This window comes from Enhydra lutris, unplaced genomic scaffold (genome assembly GCF_002288905.1).
Source record: "Enhydra lutris kenyoni isolate GAN:26980312 unplaced genomic scaffold, ASM228890v2 scaffoldscaffold152, whole genome shotgun sequence".
In the NCBI taxonomy this organism is placed as follows: domain Eukaryota; kingdom Metazoa; phylum Chordata; class Mammalia; order Carnivora; family Mustelidae; genus Enhydra; species Enhydra lutris.
In genome coordinates, this window is record NW_019154236.1 from 175,826 (window position 1) to 202,513 (window position 26,688).

The window sequence follows — 26,688 nt, forward strand, 5'->3', positions numbered from 1 at the left end:
TGTGCCCAGCATTGTGCCACACCACCCTGTGAGGTAGATACCACTGGCTTCCCTGCTTCACAGATGAGGAAACCAAGGCACAGGGAGGTGCAGTCATTTGCCCAGCGCCACAGAGGAAGAGGTGAAGTGAGATTCAAATTCAGGCAGTCAGCACCAAGGCCTCCGGGGGGCTAGGACTTATGACACAAAGCCATCCTGCCTCCCCCACAATCCCGCACCTGTCCCCAGCCCAGCTTGGGGCTTCCCACTATACAGCAATGAGACCAAGGGGTCAGAGGCAGCCCAGACCCTCCCCTCCCCCGAGGGCCAGGATCTCAAGATCTGTGTTTATCCTTCCATCTCTCCTGGGCTATTGTGTAGGCACAGCGCACAGAGCTAGTCAGGGAAGTTCCCAGCCTGAGGGCCCATCCCTGGAGGAGGAAAAGCCTGACTATGACCCTCCATGTGAGCCAGCAGCCATGACAACAGGAAGCCAGAGAGAGATCAGAGAAGGCTGCCTGGAGGCAGTGACACCAACAGAGCAGGCAAGGAGAGGGACGGTGGGTAGGGAGGTCTCCAGAAAGAAATGGGGACTCCAAATTCCCCCCAAGATGGGATCCAGCCACAGTACTGAGACACATGCCACCTCTGACACATGCTCCCTGGGCTCCTGGCCACGTGTGCTCCCTTCTATCACTGTTCACACTCGGGGTCACCCCCACCCGCACCAGCTCCAGGACAGGGCCCAGGCCCAACTCCACCCACTATACCAGCGTCAAGAGCAGGGCCTAGCAGGTTCTGCTGGGGCCGCAGGAAGGCTCCCCCGGAACAAGGGAGGGCAGAGTGGCACGCAGGATTGGGCCCAACAGGCATCTTCAGGGAGCCCTGGACCAAGTCATCTCCCAGGGCTGGGAGGTGACGGCTCTAATGCTCCATGGACCTCTCTCTGGGGCACGGCCTTCTACAGCAGCAGTCACCTCTCACCTCTCGGCCCCTCAGCCCGTCAGACCAGTTCCACTGGACACGGGGCATAGCCCAGAACTGTCTGCCTCCAGGGCACGACAAGAATTTCGGGTGTGCAGGCCCAGTATACAAATAGGAACGCCCCAAGACAGCGGACCCAGGCACATTGGGCCCTCGTCTCCCGCCCTCCTGCAATCTAAGATCCCGGCAGGAGCCGACCCCATGACCCAGGACAGTAAGGCCCAAGAAGAAAGCAGTCCGTCTGCCTGGGACAGGGCAAAAAGGGCAGGTTCTCAGGAGGAACGGCCATCCCACACTCCCCCTCCGCCCCCAGCAATCCGGTCCTGCAAGGCATTCTGAGCATGTGCCCAGAAGGGAATTGTTCCCGGGCAGGGCCGAGGCCCAGATGGCCGGCCCCAGCGGAACTATCTGTTCCGTGGCATAAAGGGGCCTATATTCCAGCACAGTCAAGGAGTGGGGTCTTCTCCGGGTGCTGGTGTGATGAACGTGAGCCCAGGACTGGGGGCTGGGGACCACCAGGCCACTAGGGGGAGAATTCCGGGAGGGAGGCTCTAAAACTGCCATCTGTTTGTAGAACCCCTACTTGCTCCCTTCTTGGTTCCACCAAAGGACCTGCACACTTATTTCCAGACAAGAGGAGAGGCAGAGTGCTGGATGGGACAGGGGGTACTCGTTTCCCACAGAGATGAAAAGGGACCCCCTACAAAGGCCCTGGCCTGAGAAAAGAGGAAGGCCCTCACACGTCCACACCCTCAGGCTTCCCCCTGAGTCACAGGCCTTGACTGACAGTCTCCTTCTCTTATCTCCCCGGCCAGGCCTGTGGGGGAGGCCAGCAGGCCTTTACCAAATTGGAAGGAACAAAGAAACAATGAACCCAGAGGAAGGACAAGGGTGTGGGCCCAAGGCAGGTGCCCTAGGTGGGGAATGAGGTGGAGAGGCCTGGCTCCACCCACAGAGTCCACAGGAGATGGGTCTTTCCAGGCAGGGCCAGCTCTCCATCCCCAACCAGGGATGGCAGGGAGCAGGTGGGCGAGAGAGGGACCCGGGGCCTCTGGCTCCCATGTGTAACACCACAGATACCTCGAGTCATCTCAACCCCCAGAAACCATGATCAGCAAGAGTTAGTCTCCCCATTTAGAGATGAAGCAACTGAGGCCAAGGGAGGGGAAGTGACTTATTCAAGGTCACACCTCCCATGCCCCTCCTGGGAGGTGGGGCCAAGTTCATCTAGCTCAAAAACGAGCCTTCACATTCCATTTTGGGAGAATGCAAAGTGAAGGCCACCAGGCCAGCAGGGAGAGAGCCTGACTGAGATCCTCAAGAAGAGAGAGACCATGACACTGAGCAACTTAAAGAGAAGGGCTGAAAGTGGGATGGGAGTGAAGAAGGCCTTCCCAGGGGCTATCCAGAAAGAGGCTTTCACTCTATTTATAAAGTCAGGTCACAGGCCACAGGAAGTAAGGCTCCATAGAAACACAGCTGCCTTAGGACAAAGTTCCAACTCACTGGCCAAGGACCAAGCAGCTGGGAGTTAATGGTCACCCCACTGGGCTGGCCTCGCCCCATCCGCCTGGGGCAAGCCGGGCCTGACTTCCTGCTCCACCAACCAGCCGTCCTGACCGCCTGACCACGGGACGAACCCCACACCACCTAGCAGGCTGCTTATACAACCACCATCACACCCTGGTCCACCCCATCTCACCTCCTCATCCCACCCCCCCTCAGCTGTCCCTGGCCTTGAATTCCGCCTCCCAAAGCCAGAACCCATCCCCTACCACCAGCCCTGGGGTGCACTCAGATATCTCCCTGTCAACACCAACCACCACAAGCCCTCTGTCACCAGCCTCCACAGGCAGGGCAGGGAGGCTCTGTTCCTCCTCTGGCAGGGAAAGGAGCCCAGAGAGGGCATGTGACTCCACCAGGATCACACAGCAGGGGAATGCTGAGCCCAGGCAGGCTGGCATTTCCTCCTCTCACCACACTGAGCCTAACCTTCCCCAGCCATGCCTTGCCAGCCTCCTTCCAGAGTCACGGATCTAAAATGTCTGCTTGCTGGCCAGAGGTCAGGATGAGGGCAGCAAAGGGGTGGAGTGAGAGGAAGGTAGAGAGCTCAAATGTCTCCCCCCCACACACACACCCCTAAGACCTCACAAAGGCCCTTTGAGGCTGGCCTCCTTCCCCACCCACCAGACAAAGGACAGAGAGGAAGGCGTGGGGGTAGGGGGCCTGGGAGGCAGGAATCTTATGGCCAGGCCAGGAGGCTCCTGGGAGTTCTAGAGAACCAAGGTGTTGGGCAGAGGGCCAGGGCAGGCAGGACTCCTGGGTCCCGTCCCGGCTCAGTTACCGGCTCCCTGGGCAGTCAGGGCATGCGCCCTCCTCTGCTGGCCTCAGTTCCTCTACCTTACAAACACCCCAGTCCAAGAAAATACACAGGCTTTTTGAGTTGTAAGGGACTTGAGATCACAGCCTAGGAGAGGAACACGAATCCTGAATCCCATTTTCCCAAAATGTCCAGGAGGTCGGAGGGAACTTCATAAAACACAAACCTGCCCCTGTCACACCTGCTGAAATCCTTGTGCCCCCCACCCCCGGCCTCCAACCACCCTCCGGGGCTCCGGCTGCCCCAGGACACACCAGCCCCACCAACCACAGGACCCAGGCTCCCTCTTCCCTGATGTTCCCGCCACGTCCCAAAAAAGCCCGAGAGTTTCAAGTCTCCCATATTTTCCACACGGTGCCTCCCCCCTCGACCCCGAGATGCCTCCTCTAACTATGGGGCAGGGAGCACAGCACAGCGCCCTGCACCAACATCCCTCCTATGTCACCAACTCAGTGCCAGCAGCCGCCCCCTCACCTAGGTCCTGGGGGCACCCACGCTCACATGCAGGGATTGGAGTTAAAGTGGACAAAATTGTGTCATGAGGCCCAACAGTTCTGTTCAACACTTTCTAGCCTCAGCGACCAAGGCTGGGCAGCAGCCAGACAGATGCCACAGATTCACCACTCTCGACAGTAATGGTGTCGCTGCCGGTGCCGGGCACCGGGCTCGGTGCCACGCCTGCTCACAGGCCGTCTCTCGGGAGGTTCCCCAAAACCCTCGAGGGCACTGTGACTTCTTACTGCTGTTATCAGTATCGATGAACCATCACCATAAATACTTTTCATTTGTGGCAAATGACCGTCTCAGAATCGTTACGACAACAATCAGCAAATCGCTTACATTCGAATGTCACTCTATGCTTGTACTACAGTAAAACATTCGCCTCGTTTTTTAAGCCCCAAACCACCCTGAGTTTTATTTTGGGTGCCAGGGCACTCCTTTTGCCCTGTGAGGAAGTTGAGGCCCAGAGAGGGGGCGAAGTCCTGGTCAGGTGGCGGTGGCCCCAGGATGAGGGCGATGGCCCGGCTCCCTGTCTGGGCAAAAACCCACAGCAGGAGGGCCCTCCGTTTTCCCAGCGCCCCAGAGCCTCGGGGTGACCAGCCACCAGCCTATCCGCTGCACACTGGGCGGATCTGGGCCGATTCCCCTCAGCTCCAGCTGTGGCCAGATACTGACCTTGGGCCGCTTCCACCTGACCGTGGGGCCCGGGGAGCCCTGATAGTACAGCGAGTCATCGGTGGCCGGGAAGTTGGGGTCCTCGAAGAGCACCTTCCTCCGCAGACAGGCCCGCTTCAGGGCAGAATAGTTCTGGTCCTCGTAGGGCTTCACACACGAGAACATGGTGGCCACTGCCCCAGCAGGGGGTGGCGACACAAGGCAGCAGAGAGCGAGGCGGGCACGTGGGTGGCTCCTGAGGTACCTGGGACAACAGGAGGGTGAGAAAATCATCACTTACTGAAGAGACTGGAGGACCCGTGCCCGCTGAGTCAGGGCAGCCTTGGGTAGTGGGCACCCTCCACCCTGTCGCTCAGGCCAGGAGCCGAGGCTCAGAGGCAGGGACAGACACGGCTGCTACAAGCACGGCAGGGACAGGAACCGACTGACCAGACACCTCGTCCTGAATGCTCTCACTTCTGATGCTTGGAGGCAACGTCAGCCTCCAGGCCAACAGGCCATGGGCTCAATCCCAAGGTGTTCGGGGCTCCAGGGCCGCACCCGCCTGCTCCTTCCCTTGTCCCCAAATCCCCCTACACCTCCTAGGGCTGAGTCAGACTCCTGGCCAACTCAGCAGCTCCCTGGCTGCTGTCACACGCACAGGAGAGCAGGGCCACTGCCTCCAAACTCCCCTCCTCCAGACCCTCCCCACTTCATCTAAAGGTCCGTTTCTGCCCCGTGGGGAGGGCGCCCCCCTGTGGCCATTGTTCACATTCATTCCCCGGCCCCGCCCTCCAGCACTGCCTCCCTCACCCTGCTTCCGGAATAAACATCTCCTCATGGCTCCTTAATCCTACTGACCTAACCTCCCCTGAGGCCCAGATCCCTCACTCTGTAGCCTCCCAGTCTCCTACGCCAGACTCTCCCTGATGACTTCGCAGACTTCACTGAGTCTCACTCCCATACAATCTCCGAACAGTCTCATCCGGGCCCCGAGGGGCAGCGGCCCTGGTTGACCCTCCCTCATCCCTGCCCTCCCTCTCCCTCTGGTCCTGGGGCACTGCACCAAGCCGTATTCTGCTCACCTCCCCTGCCTCATGACCCCATACTCAGCCTGGACCTCTCTTCGGTTCCGCCAACCCACCCACCCCGATGAGGGCCCCTGGCGCCCACGGGCACCGATCCCACACTGAACTCCTCATCTCCCTCCACCCCTCCCACAGATTCCCATCCCAGGAAGCAGAACCGCAGGCGCCCATTAGACCAGAAGCCCCAAGAGCAGGGTCAGCTTGGTTGGTTCCCCGTCCGCGTGCAGCCCCTGCACAGAGCCCAGAACAGAAGGAGGCTGTTCCTGTCAGCTGCCTCCCTGCAGCCCCCTTGGGCTGGCAGCCGTGTGCTAACCCAACACAAGGGATATGGGCTGGATGTGGCCAGGGAAGGCCGTGGGAGGAGGGCTCAGGCTGGGGAGCAGCAGCCGGCCTGCTCCTGAGAGGCCCTGACTGATGCTCAGATGGCCAGACATCAGACACACAGCCCCCGTATCTCAGACTCCATCTGGGCTGCTGGCAGAGCTCCATACCCCTGGGTCTGCTGGTCCTGGGGTCTGCCCAGGGCAGCAAACTACCACCCCACCGGGTCATAGGCCCTGGTTTCCCAGCCCCATTGAGGAAAACCAAAGTGAGGTAGGCTGGCTCCTGGGGTAAACACAGGTTTGAGAGCAAGTCTGATGTGGGTACCAGTCCCAATTGCACCTCTCACCTGCTGTGTGGCCTTGAACAGGTCACTCAACCTCTCTGAGCCCCCATTTCCTCAGCTCCACAATAGGAACAACAACATTGCTTTAACTAACTGGAAGATGTATGATAATTAGCCCGAGGCTGAGAAGACTGCTTGGCAGGCCGGAGGGAGGAGAATGAGAAGAGGAGACAAGCCACCTTTCACTACCTACCAAGAGAGAAGCTCCATCCCTCTGACATCTGCCAGCACACCAGCTGGCAAGAGGGCCGTGTGCGGTATTTGCAAACAGTGCTGGCCAAGTCTTTCATTGTTCCCATTTTTCAGAAAAGAAAACTGAGGCTAAGTGAAGGGAGGAGCCTTGGTGGCGTCCCATGGCAGAGTCTGGAATTGAACCCACATCCTTTGGTGCCTTCATCTTGGCCCAGTGATCCTGTAGCACAGAGAAAGGTCCAACGCCACACACCCTGACTGAGCCAGCCTCACGGGAAGGGAAAGGGGAGGGATTTGAGGGGAAAGGGAAAAGCAGGAAGGGCAGAAGGTGAGATGGGTGGTCAGTATGGGATCCGGATGGACGGCAGGGAGATCAGAGGGTTTTGGGTCCCTGCCTGGCGAGTGCCAAGGACACATGGCAACCTCACCTTCTGCTCTACATCCATACCGGGCCGGCTCCGCTGCTGTGTGACCTCACACTTAGTGTCTCTGGCCATCCCTCGGCCAGGAAGGCCCAGAACCCGGCCCACTCTCACCCAGCCTCCCAGTGTTAGAGGCCTGAGGGAAAGAGAAGAGGGAAGCCTCAAGAGAGCCAACCCCTGGGCTTCTGGCAAATGGCCAACCAGGAGAGTTATTAGCATCACAGTTTCCGGAAGGGCCTGCTCAGGAAGCAATTAAAGCTGCAAGAATTAGATCAAGGAAGCTGAGAGCAGGATCCCAGAAATTAGCTCTAGCAACTCCATGTTCAGAGCCCAGAGGGCCCAGAGCTGGGGAGCAAGCTGCCCGAGGTTACACAGTCAAGCTCCCGGAGAATAAGGGTTCTGGTGGCCTTCTAGGCCACACCATGGTGAACGCTCCCCGGGAGGACAGAAAGGAGGTGGGGGCAAAGAGAGGGGAGCTTGGCTGGGCCCAGGCCAGGAGAACGGGGGCCAGGCCTGGCTGAAGGTCCACCCCAGCTCGGCCATCTCTCCAGCCGCATCCCTGCCAGCAAGGCTGCTGCTGGCCTACCAACGCCAGGTTCTTCTGGCCCCAGCCTTTGCACACACGGGACCTCATGGCAACTGTCCTCCCACACCTTCTGAGGGCCCCAAGGTCATCTCCCTTTCCACCCACTGGGTCAACAACCCCACGGGGTCAAAGTCAAGAGCCTCTGAGCTTTGCCCTCTCCTGTGCAGACATGAGCACTGAAGGCCGTGGACAAACCGGGAGTCAGGAGAGCTGGCTCTCAAACCCAGGGGCTCTTCCCTCTGGGCCTGAGCTAGGAGAACGGCACTTCTGGTCTCTGGACATCTTCACACAGTGTGCAAGCTGGCATTAACAGGAAAGCCCGAGCTTCCCCACTGCCTTCAGCCCGTCCTGTTCCCTCCGCACCTGCCCAGCTCACCCCACCCCTACCATTCATTCTGCATGCCAAGCTACAGCGCTAAGAGCTCCAGGTGGTTCCGTAGAGCGTAGAGCCTTAGGCAGGGCCTCCCCACACACTGTCCCTTCCCTGCTCACCTGTCACAGCTCAGCCCAAGGACCGCCCCTCCCCTCTCCCCCCCACAGTCCTGGAACCCCTGCGACAACACCACCACATCGTCCCCCACCTGCACAGGACTCGTCCATCCCCCCAGCCCAGCACACCCAGCTTCTCTGTCCCCCCAAGGGTCCAACAATGGGGGGCGGATAAAGTCAATCTATACTGAAGGAGCCGACACAGGTGAAGGAGGAACCTCTTCTGTGCGGGGGCAGGGGGGGCAGGCTCGAAGAGCAGCGGGGACCACCAAAGGTATTAGCTTTCCGTGTGGGAGCCACACCAGCACTTAGGGCTCCTGAGGGCAGGGCCTGCCCATTCCCGCTGGGCCAGGCCTCCAGGCCTCTCACTCTCCCCCTCCCGCCCACTCCCGCTGGCTGTGTGCCAGCCGGTCTCCACACCCCTGCTGTCCCCAGGGGCATCATGGCCGCCACCCAGGCTCCCTCTGCAGCAGCCAGTCCTTCTCTGGCTCTTGACAGAGCACTGGCTTTATTTCCTAATGTCCTCTTATGCTGTGCGACCCTGGATAGGCCCCATCACCTCTCTGGTCTGTGTGGTCCTTGCCTGGAAGGAAGAGCTAACGGGCCAGGGTCTCTGGGAGCATCAGAGGAGACACGGCCGCACAGAATGCCCGGTATTCCCGAGGGAGGCCACTGCTGGCGTCAGGGGTACCCCAGCGCATTTCCACACCCCTGCCAGGAGGGAAATGACAACTCAAGGTCCCCATCCCCAAGGGACTTCATGTGGTGTGGCTAGTGTGGCCAAAAGACACAAGGCAGCAGGGAACAGGTCATTCAGAGATTCCGGCAAGAGCGATGCCAGGAGGCCTTCATAGAGGCCAGGCCCCAGAAGCCGGCCATTCTTTAGGAGACAAAGGACCCTCCAGACAGAGGGAACAGCTCAAGCCAAGTCTCAGTGGCAATAAAGTGCAAGGTCACCCAGACCCAGCCCGGCATGGTGGGGCCCGCGGACAGAGCATGGGGCTGCTAAGTGGGCACAGAACAAGGGTCTGAGAGCACTCACCAGGGAGCTCAGAGCGACCAGTGCGGGACAGGCCTGTCGGACCTGAGCTCCAGTCCTGACTGTACCACTCAGCGCTGTGCATCTTCAGGCAAGGCGTGAATCCCTCTGAGCGGCCTCTGTCAGACCTACCTGATTGTAGCTTCTCAGGTGACTGGAAAAGAAAATGGCATCGGCCCAGGCCTGCCCTGCAAGACTCTGTCCTCACCTTGGAAATGGTATGGACCTGCCTCCAGGAGGCTGCAGCCGGCCCGCTGTTCCCTGGGCCAGTGGGAGGCGGTATAGACCACCCAGCTGTGCACGGGGTGGGGTAAGGGCTCCTCTTGCCGGTCACACTGAGCCAACGGGGCTGTGGGCAAGGGGCCTTCCCTGAACGCTGCAGTCACCACAGCCAGGGAAGGACAAGAGACTCGTCCCATTCTATAGATGAGAACATCGAGACAAGTGTCCAAAATCTGCAGCCCATTGGCTGGATCCCAAGCTTCCAGACTCCCTCTCATACCGGGGCTTCCCAAGACAGGGCCCTGGATTAACACCTGCGCATGTACTCTGACGTGGCAGTAAAGACGTCAGAAAGCTCTGTTGCCCCTGTGGGGCTCTCTCCAGGACTCCCTCCGAGAGCGAGCTCAGTTCCGTCTAACGGGCTCTGGTCCACCCGCTTGACTGGAGAAGACCTCAGCAGACACCAGCGCCTGGCAGAAAGTGAACGGCTTTTTCTGCTGTTTTTACTTTAGCACCAGTGGCTTTGGACTTGTGGAGAGTAATAATGACTTTCCATTTAGTAGACACACAGTTTCCTTTAAGAAATATTAAGGAAAAAGGAAGTTGATTTAAAGAAAACTATGAAGTTTACAGTGGTGTGGGTGGAGGTGGGGGGCGGGGGACCTGGAGCCCTGGAGGGCAGGGGTACAGTTGAGGAAGGAAGAGGGTGGGGGGGTCGCACTGCAGTTAACAAGACCCATCACAAAGCTCTAATAACTTAGTGTGGTACTGGGCACAGCGGAGACAAAGGACCAATGGAACAGAACAGAACAGAATAAAGAGTCCAGAAAAAGGGCCACAAGTAGGACACTTGATTTATGGCAAAGGTGACACCACAGTGCTATGGGCCAAGGATGGTCTTCTCAATGAATGGTGCTGCATCGACTGGGTTATCCAGGTGGAAAAAGATTCATCTTGACCCTTGCCTCCCATTCTACACACAAAACAATTCCACACAGATTGCAAATCTAACCAAAAGGATAAACGATAAAGCTTCTTGAAGAAAACATGAGAAAAAGAGCACGCCCAAATGGCCAAAGAAGAAGAAAAAACCCTCGACTTCACGAGTCATCAAAGAAATGCAAGTTAAAACCAGCACGAGAGGGGTGCCTAACGGGCTCGGCTGGTAGAGCACGGGACACTTAATCTCAGGGTCGTGCGTTCAAGCCCCATGAGGGAATGGAGCCTACTTAAAAAAATAATAAAATGCCAAGAAGACACCACTCCACCCTCACCAGAATGGCTACAGTGAAAACCACACGCACACACGCCCTCCTACGTGTACAGCTTTTCGGCCCTGGTGGTGGAAGGTCTACACTGGTAAAACCACTTTGCCCAACTGTCTGACCATATGTATTAAAGCTGAACAAATGCATCGTTAGCAGTTCTACTCCTAAGTATATACCAAACAGAAATGCATGCACACGAGGCACCTGGGTTAAGCGTCTGCTTTCAGCTCAGGTCATGATCCCAGGGTCCTGGGATCGAGTCCTCTGATGTGGGGCTCATCAGGCTCCCTGTCCAGCAGGGAGTCTGGTTCTCCCTCTCCAACTGCCCAACCCCCACCCCAGCTCATGCCCTCTTTCTCTCTCTCACTCTAGCTCAAACAAATAAATAAAATCTTTAAAAAAAAAAAAAAAAAGAAGAAGAAGAAGAAGAAAAAGAAAGAAAAGAAGTGCATGCCTATATTCACTGGAAAACATGTACAAGAACGTTTACCACAGGAGTGTTTGTCAAAGCTGAAAATCAGAAAAAAAAAACCCAATGTCCCTCAATAAAAGACAGGATAAAGACGGTGTCACAGCAAAATAGTATCCGGCAACAAAAATGAGCGAATTACTGCCACACACAGGGCCCCAGGTGGGCCTCACCAGGGTGACAGTCAAGAGAAGGAATACTGCCGCCCCATTTGCATAAAACTGAAAAGCAGGCATAACCCATTTGTGGTAAATACAAGGCAGAAAGATGGCTGGCGTTGGCAGCAGTGACTGCCAGGGCCCGAGGGGCCTTCTGGAGATCTGAGAATCCAGCTTCTGGTGGTGGGGAGAGGCTGTGCTCACTCTGCTGGATGCCTGTGGTTTATGTGCTGTTCCACCCGGCAGTCATGCTGTTCCACAAGGCAGTTACGCTTTCATAAAATGTTCAACCAAACAGCCAGCACGATGGCGCTGGTAAGAAGGGCTGGCTAAATCGAGTGCTCCCGATCCTGCCAGTTCTGGGCCCCTGTCAAGCCAGACACTCCGTATCTGGAGGGTCCTGCCTGGCACCCACGGTGGGCCGAGCAGGGTGGGGAGCAGGGAGGGAGCCCCAATCCTGGCCTGGCCTTGGGACATACAGGTTGTGTGACCTTCTGCAGGCCTCATCCTCCTCCTTCCAGAACGCTGTGGTTTTGACACCAGGAGTGCTCCAACCCAAAAGAGGGTCCCACAAGGTGAGGGTAGCACCCCCATACCCCAACCTGGGCACACGCCTCTAGGGTTTCCTCTCTGAGAAGGGGGTGCAGCCAGGAACCCCAGGAGATATCCCTGGTGCTCAGGGCAAGGAGCTGGGCTGACCCAGAGTGGCAGCCGGGGGTGGGGAGGAGGTCACAGGCAAGGCTCACCGGAGCCTAGCACCGGTGCCTAACGCCAGCCAGAGACCGGGCTCTTTCTGAGGCGATGGAGAAGTGAGAAGGGTCTGAGCAGGTGAGGGACTAGAGATCCAACTGGCTGCCATATGGAGAATGCACTAGCAAAGTATGAGGCTAGAGCAGAAAAACCAGAAGGCAGGCCACGGGACTTGAAATGACAGACTCCTGTGTAAACGGAGAGAAGGCAACATCTAGAGCTTCATGAGAGGGAGACAACTCTTCTTGGTGAGAAGCCGGCTGTGGACGTGAAAGGGAGAACTTGGGAAGGCCTGCTGGGGGTCCCCCCCTCTGAGTTGGGATTCCCCACATGCCATCATGTAGGTGCCCATTGTGCAGCATGGGCCCGGCACAGTGGGCTTCATCCAGTGCCAGCCGAAGGAGCCAGGGATGCCCCACACCCACAGCCCAGCCACCAGAGCCCCCCATCTCCCCTCCTCGGCCTCCCACTACACCCCACTCCAAGCAACAGGGCCCCCCCTCCCCTTCACCGCATGGTCAAGGGCAGGCCGCACAGCTGCGTCTCATAATTCAGGGGACACAGACAATGCCGATGTGCAGATCTGTGCTGACAGCCGTTCTGGGCTGGCCCTGAGCTGACAAGGAGGGTCAGAGCCTCACCGCTGTCTCAGGGGAGGCAAGGACAGACAGACATGACACAAACCATGAACTAAGCCAGACACTTAGCAGTCAGCACTCCCAGGGGGAAGGCATGATGTAGGCTGGTTTACAGGGATGGGAAGAACAGCGGTATCTCTTCAAGATGGAACCAGAGCAAACCAGAGCAGGGCTTGAAGGCCAGGCCAGACCCGCACGGGGCGGGCCAGCAGGACCCACTCAGTCCAGGTGGAAGGAAGGCAGGAGAGCGTGGAGGGAGAACTGGAAGTCCCCAGTGTAGAGCAGGGTTGGGGGGTGAGAAAAGCTGGCAGGACCAGCTCTGCCGGGCTGGGACACCAGGATGCCAGGCTTGGGCTCTTACTGAGGGCACAGGGTAGCCAAGGAGGGGCAGAGGGGTGAGACGGAGGGGCGGGTGCTGAGGAAAGGGGCTGAGGCCGTGGCCCAGGCAGGGACAGGACAGATGCCAGGGAGGGCCCTGGAAAGGGAGAGCCCCAGAGTTTGGTGACTGCCTGCTTGTCTGCGTGGCTTTGGCTCTGTCCATGTATGCCCCCACTTTTCTCCCGCAGCCCACTCCCACTCTCCTCTTGCCCCCCCCCACCAGCTATCACTAGCCAGCTCCAGGCGTATCTCTGGGTTACCGTGGGTGTACTCTGGTCTCCTGCGTGTACTGGGTGCTGAGGAAAGCATGGTGGGTGGGGGAGGGAAAGTGCATGAGGAGGGAGAGCTGGGCCACAGGTTCACGATCCGGTTCACGATCCAGTTCACGATCCGGTTCACGATCCAGTTCACGCTCCGGTTCACGCTCCAGGTCACACTCCGGGCTCCAGCAGCAGCACCAGGGGGCCAGGCCCAGTGAGTCACTCCAGCCAACGCGCCAGGCGGCCTGGCACCAAGGCTGGGAAATCCTGTCTTTCTTCTCCACTCCCCAACCCCCTATCTTTCCTGTGTCCAATCCCGTCCCCACCCAGCTGCAGGGATCTTCTGGAACACAGACACCCAAGCAAGTCACCCAGTGCTTGCAGCTATGGACGGCCTGGAGAGAGCAGAGCCAGGCACGTGTGGGGCACAGGCCTCTTTCTGGTACTGGGGCGCTGATGAACCCCCAGCAGAGCCCGTGAGGGAAGAGCCAGCTTTGGGCTGGCTCTCTGTGTGGTTCCGGCTTTGTCGGAGGCCTCTGCCCCACAGCTAGCTGTTCCTCGCTGGGCCTTGGGTCTCCCCACAGGGTGTCGTGAGGAGGCCGGGAATCTCGGCCAGCAGGCATAGCTGGGAGAGATACCTCCAAAAGGAGCATTCCAGCCTGGGCTCTGCTGGGCCTAGGGCAGGGACAGGAAGAAGCCACACTCATGCAGGCAGGGGCTCTCCTGGGCAGGGCATGGGCTCCAGGCAGGGCAAGCGGCGAGCTCACCTGGTGGGGGCACTAAAGGTCACGCATCCCAAGATGCCCAGGGCAGCTGATCACCCTACACTGGAGCTCCAGACCCCAAACCACATCCTGTGAGAAGGTGCTGGAGGGAGAGGCAGATGCAGCAGAGCCCACCCTCCCTTCCCCTCAACCCCCACCAGGGGCTGCTTCCTGTCTGATTTGGGTGGGGGTGATGCTGGGAGGCTCTGCTCACAGGTACTGCTCACTCCCCACAAGGGAAACACCCTGACAAAGTGAGACCCCAGCAGGTTACTGAAGCCACCTCGGCTCCACTGTGCTGTGTGACCACAGGCAAGCCCCTACCCTCTCCGGTCTACAGGTTCTCCCTACTGAATGGTTGGGGAAGAGGACACTTCCTGCTTTTTTCAATGTGCTGGGTTTGTCACCATGACAGCCTCTTTTCCTTCCAGAACAGGCAGTCTGCTTCTAGCACCAGGTGCCTCCAAGATTCAAGGTGGAAACCTGCTGGGCTGATACCCGTTTCTCAGACAGGGAAACTGATGCTCCATTCCTAGCTCGAGCTCCTGCACAACCTCTGTACTATTTTCTTTTTTCTTTTTTTTTTTTTTAAGATTTTATTTATTTATTTGACAGACAGAGATCACAAGTAGGCAGAGAGGCAGGCAGAGAGAGAGAAGGAAGCAGGCTCCTGCAGAGCAGAGAGCCTGATGTGGGGCTCGATCCCAGGACCCCGGGATCATGACCTGAGCCGAAGGCAAGGCTCCAACCACTGAGCCACCCAGGTGCCCTCTCTGTACTATTTTCATTGCAGATGAGGTCGAGGGGCTTGGGAAGAGATGCACTGGGGACCAAGCCGGGAGCCTGTCTCCTGTCAGAGCTCTACTCTGCCTGGCCCTTCATCCCTCCCTCAAGCAAAGACAGTGATGCCCCACTCATCAGCCCCTGGGAGTTCACCTTCCAACCTTCCCCCACACCTGCCCCGTGCCTGGTCAAGGGGGAGAGGAGTTGGAGAGGGGGGTGCTCTGCCGGGAGGTCAGCCCAGTTGAGGAGAGACACAATGCCCCTGGTACCGAGCCGGGAAATCTGTTCTAAAAGGGCATGGATTCAGGCACACAGGGCATGAAAGGCTCATGGAGGAGGAGGCATCTAAGCGGGATCTCAAGTGGGGGGCTGTAATTTCAAGAGGTGGAAATGGAAAGTTAGGAGGAGGATGGAACATTCTGGAAGGAAGAAACCATTTAGGCAAGGCTGGAGGACGGGGTGCAGGGGAGAGGAAGAGGGAAGAGGGGGCTAGCAGAGGAACACTGCCACAGCCGAGTTACAACAGTTCGAAAGCCAGGCTGAGAGCCCTCAGGAGTGTGCGGTGAGACGAGCCCAGCTCCTGCATGGCTCACAGCAAGGCGGGACCACGGGAAGGCCACGACACCAGCAGACAGACCAGACTATAGAAAACAGCCACTGAGGCAAACGCAGGGCCCATAGGGCCATGGCCTTGGCTGTGGGGACAATATGGAGACCCACACTGCGGCAGTATCTGCAGCACGCAGGCCAGGACTCTCTGGCTGAGGCTGTCCGTGGGGCAGTGGGAAGCCCACGCCCCCTTCTAGGATGGCAACCACGTCCCCGGGGGGCGGCGGTTGGCAGCACCCGCAGCGTCAGTGGATGGCTGGGCACCAGGTCACGTGCCCGCCCATGGCAGCCTCCAATGCCCAGGCCGAGGACCAATCAGAGCCTTCGAATGTCCCCTCCACATCCTTACCCTCATCCTCAGGTGAGGAGACAGTTACCCTTTTTGTGCCTCAGAGTTCTCGTCTATAAAATGAAGGTCTTCTGCTCTCCTGGACCAGTTCCCAAAACACCTCTACTCCAGGCAGGATTAGCCTCACTGGCCTTACCAAACTTATCTGCAAAATGGGGCTCCCGCCAGGCCCCAGCCCTCACGGGATGATGGTGGGGATCAGGAGACCCTGAACAGCACTGGGTTTGTTGAACGAATGTCTGCAATGAGCTGTCCACCATTCTGAAAGGCCTAACCTACTGTCGGGGGCAGGACAGGGTCTGGTCACTGGGGCAACCCGTGGGGACAGGCCAACACGTTCCCCTCTTCCAAACAGCCCTGAGCTCTGGCTGCCATGGTCTCAGGCTGGGCACTAGGGCCAGATGTGTGGCAGCCCCAGGCTCAGCCCATAAAAGCTCCTGGGCTGCGGGGGGTGGGGAGGAGACTAACACAGGGTGACCGCCTGGGGGAAGCCAGTGGGTGCCATGGGCACCCAGGAGGGGATCTCTCAGAATGGCCTGCAATGAGCCTGTGTGGCAGGCTCACTAATGCCAATCCCCCCCCATATCAGTGTCCTAACTGCTGGAACCGGAGAATGTTCCCTTATACAGCAAAACAGACTTTGCGGATATGATTAAGGGTCTCGAGTTGTGGAGATCATCCTGGCATATCCAGGCGGGCCCTCAATGTGATCACAGGTGTCCTTATACAAGGGAGGCAGAGGGAGATGTGACCCCAGAAGAGGACCAGAAACTGGAAGAGATAAGGAACAGTCACCCACAGAGCCTCCAGAAGGATCTGGCCTGCCAACACCATTTTAGTCCCCTAAGACAACTCGGACTGCTGACCTCCAAAACCCTAAGAGAATAAATTGGGTGTTGTTTTAAGCCACAGTGTTCACTGTTACAGCAGCAAGAGGAAACGAATACTGATCCTGGAGAAGACGTGGGTAGGCATGCGTGTGGCCTCACACCTCTTTCCTGCTCAAGGGAGTGAGTGCACAGCTAGCAAGGGAGGGTGAAGTTCTTACACCCTGAACTGCTTCAATGTAAAACAAAGTCACCCCAGACTTCAGTGTCGTAGTTCCTACTGCTGGTCACAAAACACTCAGGGTGTGCCTCACCCTGACCAGAGTAAGTCACCCAGTGTCAGGCAGCACCCAGTGGCAGGAGGGCTCTGTGGCACAGCGCAAGGTCCTGTGGCCATCCCTGAACACAGCCATTGAGGGAAGGTGAGCACGGGCTTCATCTGCTCTGGCCACTAGCCCCTTCTCCCGCAAGCCCACATGCCCCGCTGTGGCAGAAAGCGACAGGCCACCCCAGCCCCAGCCACTGGCACCCTCATATCCCAGGGCAGGTAGAATGGGGAGCAGTAACTCAGGCCGTACAGCAAGCAAATGCTCACATTCCACTAGCTTCCTGTGTCCGAGCCTAAGGGTCACCTTACTGGATTAGAATCCCAAAGGGACTTAGCCCGTTTTGCCTTTAGTAAGCAGGGAAAAGCAGGGCGTAAGGCCAAGGGAAGCCGGCAGCCTGGCCCAACCTGGCCTAACCGAATGCAATCCTGGAGTGTCACCATCAACCCAGGGAGGACAAGGGGCAGAAGAGCTCCCTGGGGGACTTGAGGGCTGGAGGGAAGGAGCCCATATTCTCACTTGAGAATATGGGAGCAGGGGGAGGGAGGTGAGAAGACTAGCTGCAGATGAAAAGACTCCCCATCTGGACAGACAGACTCTCCATCTGTCTGTGCGGCCCCAACTGGGGAGCTGGAGAGCTGCTCTCAGCGGCTGGGGTAGCCCAAGGCCTGCTGCTGAGAGCTTTTTGTATGACTCTTCAGGGACAGAAGACTCTGGGAGGCCCAGGGACTTGGCTGGGTAGATAGACACAGGGCTTCTGAGCCCCTCATAGCTCTCCTCACCTCGTGAAGGGGGCGGGGCAGGGGCGCTTCTACTTCCAAGGGAGAAAACCCTTTTCCTATTACCCTTCTCCCAAAGTTGGCCCCTCTTTACTGTGGATGCTATCCCTCAGGGAAGAAGGCACTAAGTGATAGCAACAGTTAATTACACTTGACCTTGAACAACAGTGGTGGCTGGGGCAGGCATTAGGGGTGCCGATCCCCCCAGTCAAAAATCCACATATAACTTTTGATTCCCCCCAAAACTTTACTAACAGCCTACTGTTAACCAAAGCCTTACCAATAGCATAAACAGCGATTAACACATATCTTGTTTGTCGTATTATATACTGTAATCTTACAATAAACTAAGCTACAGAAAAGAGAATGTTATTAAGAAAATCATAGGGAGGAGAAAACACATTTAAAGTACTGTATTATAAAAAAATCCACATACAAGTGGACCCATGCAGTTTGAACCTATGTTGTTCAAGGATCAACTGTACTATTAATTATAATGGCTATCAAACACCAGTTTGCATACATACTTCAAGCGACACGATCTACTTTCATCACCACCGTCCCGAATCCCTATCATTAGGCAGCATTTATCTCTGGGCACAGGCAAGGGCAGAGCCAGTCTCAGAGAAGCCAGCACACAAGGCCAGGCCCCGCAGGTAGGAGGTGGTGGAGAGAGGCTTCGAGGTGCCCTCGAGGGCTCCGAGGAGGCGTCCTGTTCAGGGACCAGAGCTTCAGGGCTGTCCCGAGAACCTGTGGGGAAGGCAGAAGCAGCCCAAAGCCTGGAAGCGGGGTCCTGAATGTTACCCCCAAGAGCCCACAGTCTTCCCACAGCCAACTTCCATCTCACTGACTTCCCCCAGTGGTGGCCCCATCTCAAAAGGGGCTCTCGACCCACACTCCCTCTGCACGGGGTCCCTGCACAGCCCTGGTGCATCCCCCCATTTGCAGCGCCCCTGCAAGGGGAATCTCTATCAGAACCCCTTCTCCAGGCCAAACCTAGCCCTGGGTGGGGGGCTGGGCAGAGGAGAGGCAGGGGAGCAGGGAGGGGGCCTCTGCCTGCTGTGTCCTCCTCCTCGCTGGCCCCCACTGTAACTCAACCATCACAAAGCCGAAGATGGGGGACAATTCTCAGATGCACATCGGACCATTTAACGCCCCCCCCCACAACCCAGGCCTTCTCCCTGGACCTGCAGTGCCCCGCCCTTTCTCTTCTGCTTGGTGAACTTTTCAGCCTTTGAGACCCAGCACCACTGTATCTGCAGGGAAGTCTCCCCCAGCTCCCAGGCAGGTTCCTGCACTGGGGTTGACCCATCTGCCCCACCAGTCTAAGGGAGGCTCACTCGGCAATGACCCCACCTCACTGTCCTGGCACCCAGCTCTGGTCTGACCTTAAGCAGGCGCAGCTGGATCCACCTGACCCTGCCCAGTCTCCTCAGCCAGGAGCAGCAGCCAGGCCTCCCCACCCCTACCCCAGGACTCTGGGGACCAGAGCAGGGACCAGGACCAAAAGATCCTGAGAGGTCTCAATCCTTTCAGGAAAACACAGTGGTTTCCCCCATGAGGCCTCACACTGAGGGTTGGCTGAGCCCTACTCTCAAACCCCTCTCTTCCAGGAAGCCTACCCAAACCACCAACCCCCCACCCCAGGATATTAGGAATACTTGGCCTCAGCCCTTCTCTCTCCAACGCTAGTACAGGAAGAAGATTCTGACTTGAGAGCCAAGCTGACCCACCTTCAAATTCTGGCTTAGGAGCCCTGAGAAACAAGGTGGCTCACTGCCCCCTCTACCCTACCCTCCTCATCCAGTGAGGGCCCAGGGGCTGAATCCCTCCAGGAAGTGAAACCTGGACAGACTTGGCACCTGTTCATGATCTTCTGTCCTACTTCACCTGTGGACCCCAGGCAGGTCTCCCCAGGTCCCCAACTCTCAGGGGTGGAAGCAGGATCAGAGAAGCCCAAGATCCATTCTCTCCCAAATCTCCCCTCCTCCCCCGGCCCCCTCTGACACACCCAAGCCCAGCAGCCCAAAAAGAAGAAAGGCCGCCATCCAACCTGCCAGGAGGGTCGGGAAGGGAACTGGCCTTGGCCCTGCCCTTTCCCAAGCTTCCAGCGCCGGGGCTGGGGGGACATCCAGGTGGGGTTGCGAAACGGAACCCACGGCGGAGGGCTGGGAAAAGAACAGGAAAGGGTAATTGTGAGGAAGAGAAGCGACAGTCAAGTCGGGGAGCGTTAAACCTCAGCGCATCGGAACTAAGAATCTGGCTCCGGAGCACCCACCGAGGAGGAGGTGAAAGAGGCCCCCGGCCGCGAGGTGGGGATGGCGGTGGGCAGGAGCCCTGGGGGCGGGGGCGGCTCGTGGAAACCCCCCGCCCCCGCCTGGGGCCTCAAGGCCCGCGCTCACCTCTTCCTCCCCTGCCTGCGGGATGCGCACCCTCACACCGATTCGTGCTCACCGGGCACGCACCGGCCGGCGCTGCACCCGCACACACACCTCCGAAACACACACGAACACGCGCGCTCGCACACACCTCCCTCTGCGCAGCTCCTCCTACCTGCCGCGCCGCCGCCGCTCGGGCAGGACTCGGACGCTGGGCGCCGCGCGAGCACGGGAACCCGGACTGCACGGGCCTCCCGCTCCGGCCGGGGGATCCCTCCGGTGCTGGGCGGGGGCTCGAGCTCGGACTCCCGGGCCCGGCCCGCCCCGCCCGGCGGCCTCCGCCCGCCCCGCCCCGCGGCCTCCGCCCATTTGGGGACAGAGGCGTGGTCTCCAGCCGGGCGGGTGGGCCAGGATTGCTGCGCAGGCGAACTGGCGCCGTGCGGCGGGGCGAAGCGGCGGGGAGGTGGCAGCCGAGTTCCCGCTCCGGGATAGGAGGGGGACTCTGGGCCAGCGCGGCTCGGCTCGTTCAGGTCCCCGCTCTCCCTCCCTCCCAATTTCGCACTGTCAGCCGTTGTGTATCTCCGGGAGCCCCCCGCCCCAGGGCCGAGCCCAGGTGTGCCCGAGGGTTGTGTGCCAGTTCCGCGGAAGACTTGCAGGCCCGCCGAGCTTAGGGCATGCATCTTGTAGAGAGCCATGCAAGGGTCGAAACAGAGGGCTGGGGAATGAGGAACTTGAAGGGGCGCGTACCCCTCTCTTCCCCACCTCCAAGGTTCGGGACGAGGAGGGGGAATCTAGAGCCCCGGGAGGCACACCCTGATGCGGAGAGCTGGCCCCAGGCGCACAGTGTGCCTTTATGCGTGCTGTAAGAGGACTGCAGCAGGAGCGGCATGTTTCTGGAGTAAGGTTGAGAAGATCTGTGAAATGCCCAACCGCGGCACACAGTAGGGGCGCAGGGCTCCGGGCAGACCTGCCAGCCTGATCTGTGCCAGCCCACTTTGCAGATGGAGAAACTCCGGCCCACTCACCGGGGTTCTCAGTCTCGGTTAATGATCTCACCAACGTCTCAGGCACTCGGACTGTCCGGCCACCACAGCACAGTCTCTGTCCCAGGCCTCGCAGATATTTCTCCCCGGGATGCAGCTCCAGCCCCGCCTCCTCTGCCCCCCTACCCACTCCCCACCCCCGCATCGTCCCTGTCCATGCAAGGGAACTTTCAAAGATGCAGCTATGATGACGGGCCACCCTCAGAATATTGTTTCAAAACAGCCCCTGTGACTGACTTCCCCACTCACACCCCATTGTTCGGCCTGTGTCCTGGCTGCCACCTCCCCAGACCCTCAGGGCTCCGCTCGAGGCCGCCGCCTCCCCCACCCTTAGACCTTGTTTATGCAGCTCAGCGGCGGTCTGAGACGCTCTTCCTTCCCTCTCCAGGAGGAAAGTGCTGATAATCAGGCCCCCAGTGCCAGGGACTCCATCACCAAGCCCCACCCCCACCTCCCCACTCCAAAGCCCCACCCCTCCTTCTTCGGCGTTCCCACCCAGTTGTTTGTGCTTCCTCCTTGGCGGTGACCTCTCGCAGCCTCTCTTATAATCCGTGTTGGAGCCTTGACCTCCCTGGGAGGTTGAGGCTGATTCTGGAGAAGATAGTAATACTAGGGGAAGCCCGGCCGGCCGGCTCCAGTGCTCACTCTGCCCATCCCTGGCTGCGTGATCCAGGCAAGTCCTCTGTCCCCTTTCCTGCCTGTAAACTGGGCTTCTTGGGGAAATGTGTGATGGTCCCCCCAGGCAAATTGTCAGGCCCCTATTGCCAGTTATGCAGGGTGCCCAGTCATGTCTGAGAAAACATTCGCCTCAGCCTGCAAAACAGTGAATGTTGGGTCCCCTTGTGTTTTCAGAGCGTTGGAACCACCATAAGTGTCAGGTGTTGATCCCAAGCTTGAGTTCGGAACTCACTGCCTGGGCTCCCATCGGTAGTAGGACCCAGGCCCAGTCACCCATCTCTCTGCTTCCATCACCTCCCTACAGAAACAATCTGGTAGCCTTCACATCACGGGGGTGTGAGAATTAAATGTGCCATTCCTGTGAAGCCCCTAGAAAGGGCCCTGGCTCAGAGTAAGTGCTTGGCACAGTCGAGCTGATGCTATGTTCATCCCATCCAACCCCCTCATTTTGGGAAGACAGTGGGTCCTGAGAAGCAGAGATATGTACACATGATTAGTTAGAAGCCTAGGCATTCCAGAAGGTCAGAACTGCAAGGGCCCACTCTGAGCCCATCCCTGGCAGTACCCACCTTCTCTGACAGATGAGGAGAGAGGCCTAGAGAGACGGTGACCCGTCCAGGGCGCCCATCACATTTGGGGGTTGGAGGAGGCACCGGCCCTGCTCTTGTAGGGGTGTGATGAGGGAGGGGGGTGGGTTGTTGTGTATGGTCTGCAGACAAGCCAGGAAGAACCTGGTCTCCCAGCAAGCTTGAGGAAGGGGTGGGGCTCTACTGGGGCTTTGGTGGCTCTCAGTCTTTGTAAACTGAGTCATTGACAGATGCCATCATGGGACCTGCTGTGTAGGTGCTTTTCCCATTAAATTCTCACAGCCAGCCTCTGTAGGAGCCCTCATTAGACCCATGAGCCTCAGGGAGATGCCCCAGTCACACAGTCGGGAAATGGTAGTACTGGGATCGACACCCACCCTGTCTGACTCCACTCTTGTGCCCTCCTCCTCCTCTTCTTCTCTGCCCCAGGGAAAAGCCACCTCTCTAGACCCCTTGACTGGCAAGCCAATCTGCTTGCATCCCCCTGTAAGTGGGAGCTCATTCCCTCACAGGGCAGCTCTTTCGACTCCTCTTTTAAGAGTCTTTTGTCCCCTAAAGTTGACCCACCGCTCTCTCCATAGTTCTGTGGGTCTCCATACCCCCCATCTCACCAGAGCCTGGGCACAGAGTCCTCTCTGCTCCAGTCCAGAACACCCTTATCTTGACTGCTCCTGTGTGTAACAAGGGTTCCCAGGAGAAGCTCTTACAATAAAAATAATTTCTTTCAAAAATCTCAGCAGATCTAATTGGCTAGGTATTGTTTGAGAAGTCTGGAGGAAGCACCCCAGCGTGGGGAGTGGCTGGTGTCTTGGCTGGAAAGGATTCAAATAACCATGTCGACCAGTTCCCCTACTCCCATCTAGCCAAGGGGTTGTAGAAAGGATTGCAGCCAGGGATTGTAGGCCAAGGACTGTAGGGAGAGAGATGAGTCAGACAGAGTTTTCAGATTGGGAAGAGTCGCTAACGGTATTCTCCCGAGAGTACAGGAAATGGGAGGGTCACAATGGGCTTCCAGCAGACACATGGAAAATGGTGACACAGAGGACAAGATGATGTTTCAGTTGCTCTTAATCCCAGAACTCTCTGAAACATTGTCTATATTTTGCTAGTATCCTGGATTTTCTTAAGAGCCAGCTAGAACCAAGTGGGATTCATTCCAGGAATGCAAGGTTGGTTTAACATTAGAGAATCTGCTAATAGCGTTAGCTTGCTAGGGCTGCCGTCACAAAGTACCCCAAACTGGGCAGCTTAGACAACAGAAACGTATTGTCTCACAGTTCTGGAGCCTAGGAATCCAAGATCGGGTGTCATTAAGGTTGGGTCCTTCTGAGGGCTGTGAGGGAGAATCTGTTCTGTGCCTTCCTCCTCATTTCTAGCAGTTGGCTGGCAATCTGTGGCATTTTTTGACTTGTAAACACAACACCTTGATCTACATTTTCATGTTCACATGCGTTTTCTCTGTGTGTGTCCACCTCTGTGTCCAGAATTCCCCTCTTAATAAAAACACAAGTCATATTGGATCAGGGTCAATCCTAATGTCCTCATTTCTTGATCACCTTTTTAAAGACCCTATTTCCAAGTAAGGTTACATTCTGAGGTTCTGGAGGTTAGACCTCAACATCTTTTGGGGGACCCAAGTGAACCCATAATAAACATGTGCCATATTAATGAATCTAGGAGGAAAATCATATAATATTCTCTATGGATGCCAAGAAAGCCTTTAACAAGATTCAATGCCCATTCATGATAAAAATACTCAGTGAAATAGGAAGTGAGTGATATTTCCTCAAATGATAAAATGTAGTCTTAAAGCCAGCATCTTATATAATCAAGGAACACTGGAAATATTTCTGTGAAGATCAGGAACCAGTCAAGAATGACCATTTGGTCCACCACTCTTCCACATAGGTATTAGCTAACGCCATTAGACAAGAGAAATCAGTTGGAGGCCTGACAATAAGTTAGGAAGAAATAAAACTATCTCTATTTGCAGATGACAAAATGTTATACCTGAAAAACCACAGAGAATCGATGATAAAACTAATTCAAAGGATGCCTGGATGACTCAGTCAGCTAAGTGTCTGCCTTTGACTCAGGGCATGATCCCAGGGTCCTGGGACTGAGTCCCACATCTGCCTCCTTGCTTGGTGGGGAGCCTGCTTCTCCCTCTGCCTGCCCCTCCTCCCCCTGCTCATGCTCTCTCTCTCTCTGCCTCTCTAACAAATAAATAAATAAAATCTTTAAGATAAAATAAAATAAAAAACCCTAACTCGAATAGTAGAAGACTTCAGTAAAGTAGCAGGATGTAAAGTTAAAATATAAAATTCAAAATACTTTGTATATAGAAAAACAATAAACAAAGGTCCTAACAGTACAGAAAACCCTATTTGTGATAACAACAAAGATTAGATGCTTAGGAACAAATTTAACTAGAAATGTGTAAAACCTATATGAGGAGGGATGCCTGGGTGGCTCAGTCAGTTAAGCGTCTGCTGTCAGCTCAGGTCACCATCTAGGGGTCTTGAGATCAAGTCCTGTGTGTGGCTCCTTGCTCAGCAGAGAGCCTGCTTCTCCCTCTGCCTCTGCTGCTCCCCCTGCTGTGTGCTCTCTTGCTGTCTCTCTTTCTCTCAAATAAATAAACAAATAATATATTTTAAAAGTCTTTGAAATGTAACCACTCTTAAAAAAAAAAAAAACTATATGAGGATAAATCAAAACATCCTTGAAAGACACTAAAGAAGAACAATTGAAAAGACATCCCCTGCTCTTGGGTAGGATGATTCAACATTGTAAAGATGTTAGTTCTTCCTATGTTAATTTGCAGTTGCAATGCAAATTAAAATATGCCCATTAAAAATAACGGCAAATTGGGTGCCTGGGTGTCTCAGTCAGTTAAGCCTCCACCTTTGGGATCGAGCCCTGCATCGGGCTCCTTGCTCAGGAAAGAACCTGCTTCTCTGCCTCTGTCTGCCAGTCTGCCTACTTGTGCTCTCTCTCTGTCAAATAAATAAATAAAATCTTAAAAAAAATAGTAATGGTAAGCTATTTTATGAAGATCGATGAATTGATGCCAAAGAGCATATGAAAAATAAACATGCAAGGATAGGCAAGAAAGGCAAGAAAACACTGGAAAAGAAAATCTGTGAGGCTTTACCAGACATTCAAAATGTCAGAGCACCTGACTGGATCAACTGGTAGAGCATGTGACTCTTGATCGAGGGGTTGTAAGTTTGAGCCCCACATTGGACGTAGAGCTTACTTATGAAAAATTAAAGGCATTAAAACAATAAAAGCTTCTGTAATTAAAAATGGGTGACACTAGTGCATGAAGAGACAAATTGCAGTTAGCTAAAAAATTTAGAAACAAACCTAAATACATTGTTATCCCAGTGATTTGAGGTGCACCTTTGTTACATACTAAAGATAGACTTTGTCATAAATGCTACTGGGTAGCCATTTGGAAAAGGGGAAAAAATAGACCCATATCTTACACCCCACCCAACAAAAGAATAAACTCCATGGTTTCAGGCTCTAAGTGTAAAACTGAAACCATACAAGGACCAGAAGGAAACACGAGTGACTTCCTCTTCAAGTGTCATGGTTGGGAAAGGCTTTCCATGACGATTCAAAGCCCAGAGGCCATAAAAGAAAAGACAGATAAATTTGGCTACATAGAAATAAACAAACTTTGCATGACACGAATCACCATAAACTAAGTCCATAGACAAGTGACAAACGGGAAGAAAATATTCCCAACATTATACCACAAAGGGCAGCTCTCCCTAATACATAAGGAACTCTTAACAGTTGAGGGACAAAATCCAAAAATCCAACAGTAAAATGAAGGGAAGGGCAGGACAGAGAATTCACCAGAAAAGCTATAAAAAATGGCCCTCAGGGTCATTGGACCCAGGCCAGGCTCCCTGCTGAGTGCTTCACCCTCTTCCTCTGCCCTTACCCCCCAAACCTTCCCTGCTCTGCCTCTCTCTCAAATAAATAAACTCTTTGAAAAAAATGGCCCTCAAACATAAGGAAAAAAATGCTCAAGGACATTCAGAATTAGAGAAAGGCAAATTAAAACAACTCTGAGAAAGATTGCATTTCTCACCTATCAGACTGACAAAAAATGAAAAATATCACAACACATTCTGTTGGCAAGGCTGTGGGGAAATAGGCATTCAAATACATTTATGTACCTCACTGGTGGAAATGCAAATTGAGGCAACCTTCTGGAAAGAACTTTGGCAATACCTCACAAAACTAAATATGCCCTTATGCTTTCACCTAGGAATTCCACTTCCATGAATCTTTCTTGAAGACAGGCCTCCAGCAATGTGGAAATACATATACAAAAGGTTTTTCATTGAAGCATTATTTTTAATTGCAAAATCTTGGAAACAATCTACCACACATGGGAGATTGTTGAATACACTATAGCCCA

At 55.8% G+C, this 26,688-nt stretch overlaps 1 protein-coding gene across 2 annotated transcripts in view; it reads right to left on the reverse strand.

The window, feature by feature from the left end:
* LOC111140078 (calpain 5) overlaps positions 1–20,213 on the reverse strand; it is a 52,347-nt gene extending 32,134 nt beyond the window's left edge. The window contains exons 1-2 of one of the 2 annotated variants that reach the window (XM_022492466.1): positions 20,115–20,213; positions 4,520–4,763 (exon numbers count right to left, since the gene is read on the reverse strand). In XM_022492466.1, coding sequence (XP_022348174.1) covers positions 4,520–4,684 — 165 coding nt within the window. In that variant the 5' untranslated portion in view covers positions 4,685–4,763; positions 20,115–20,213. Of the gene's footprint in view, positions 1–4,519; positions 4,764–19,614; positions 19,724–20,114 lie in introns of those variants that run through there. The other variant, XM_022492467.1, reaches the window with a different exon arrangement.
* Positions 20,214–26,688: the final 6,475 nt, after the last annotated feature.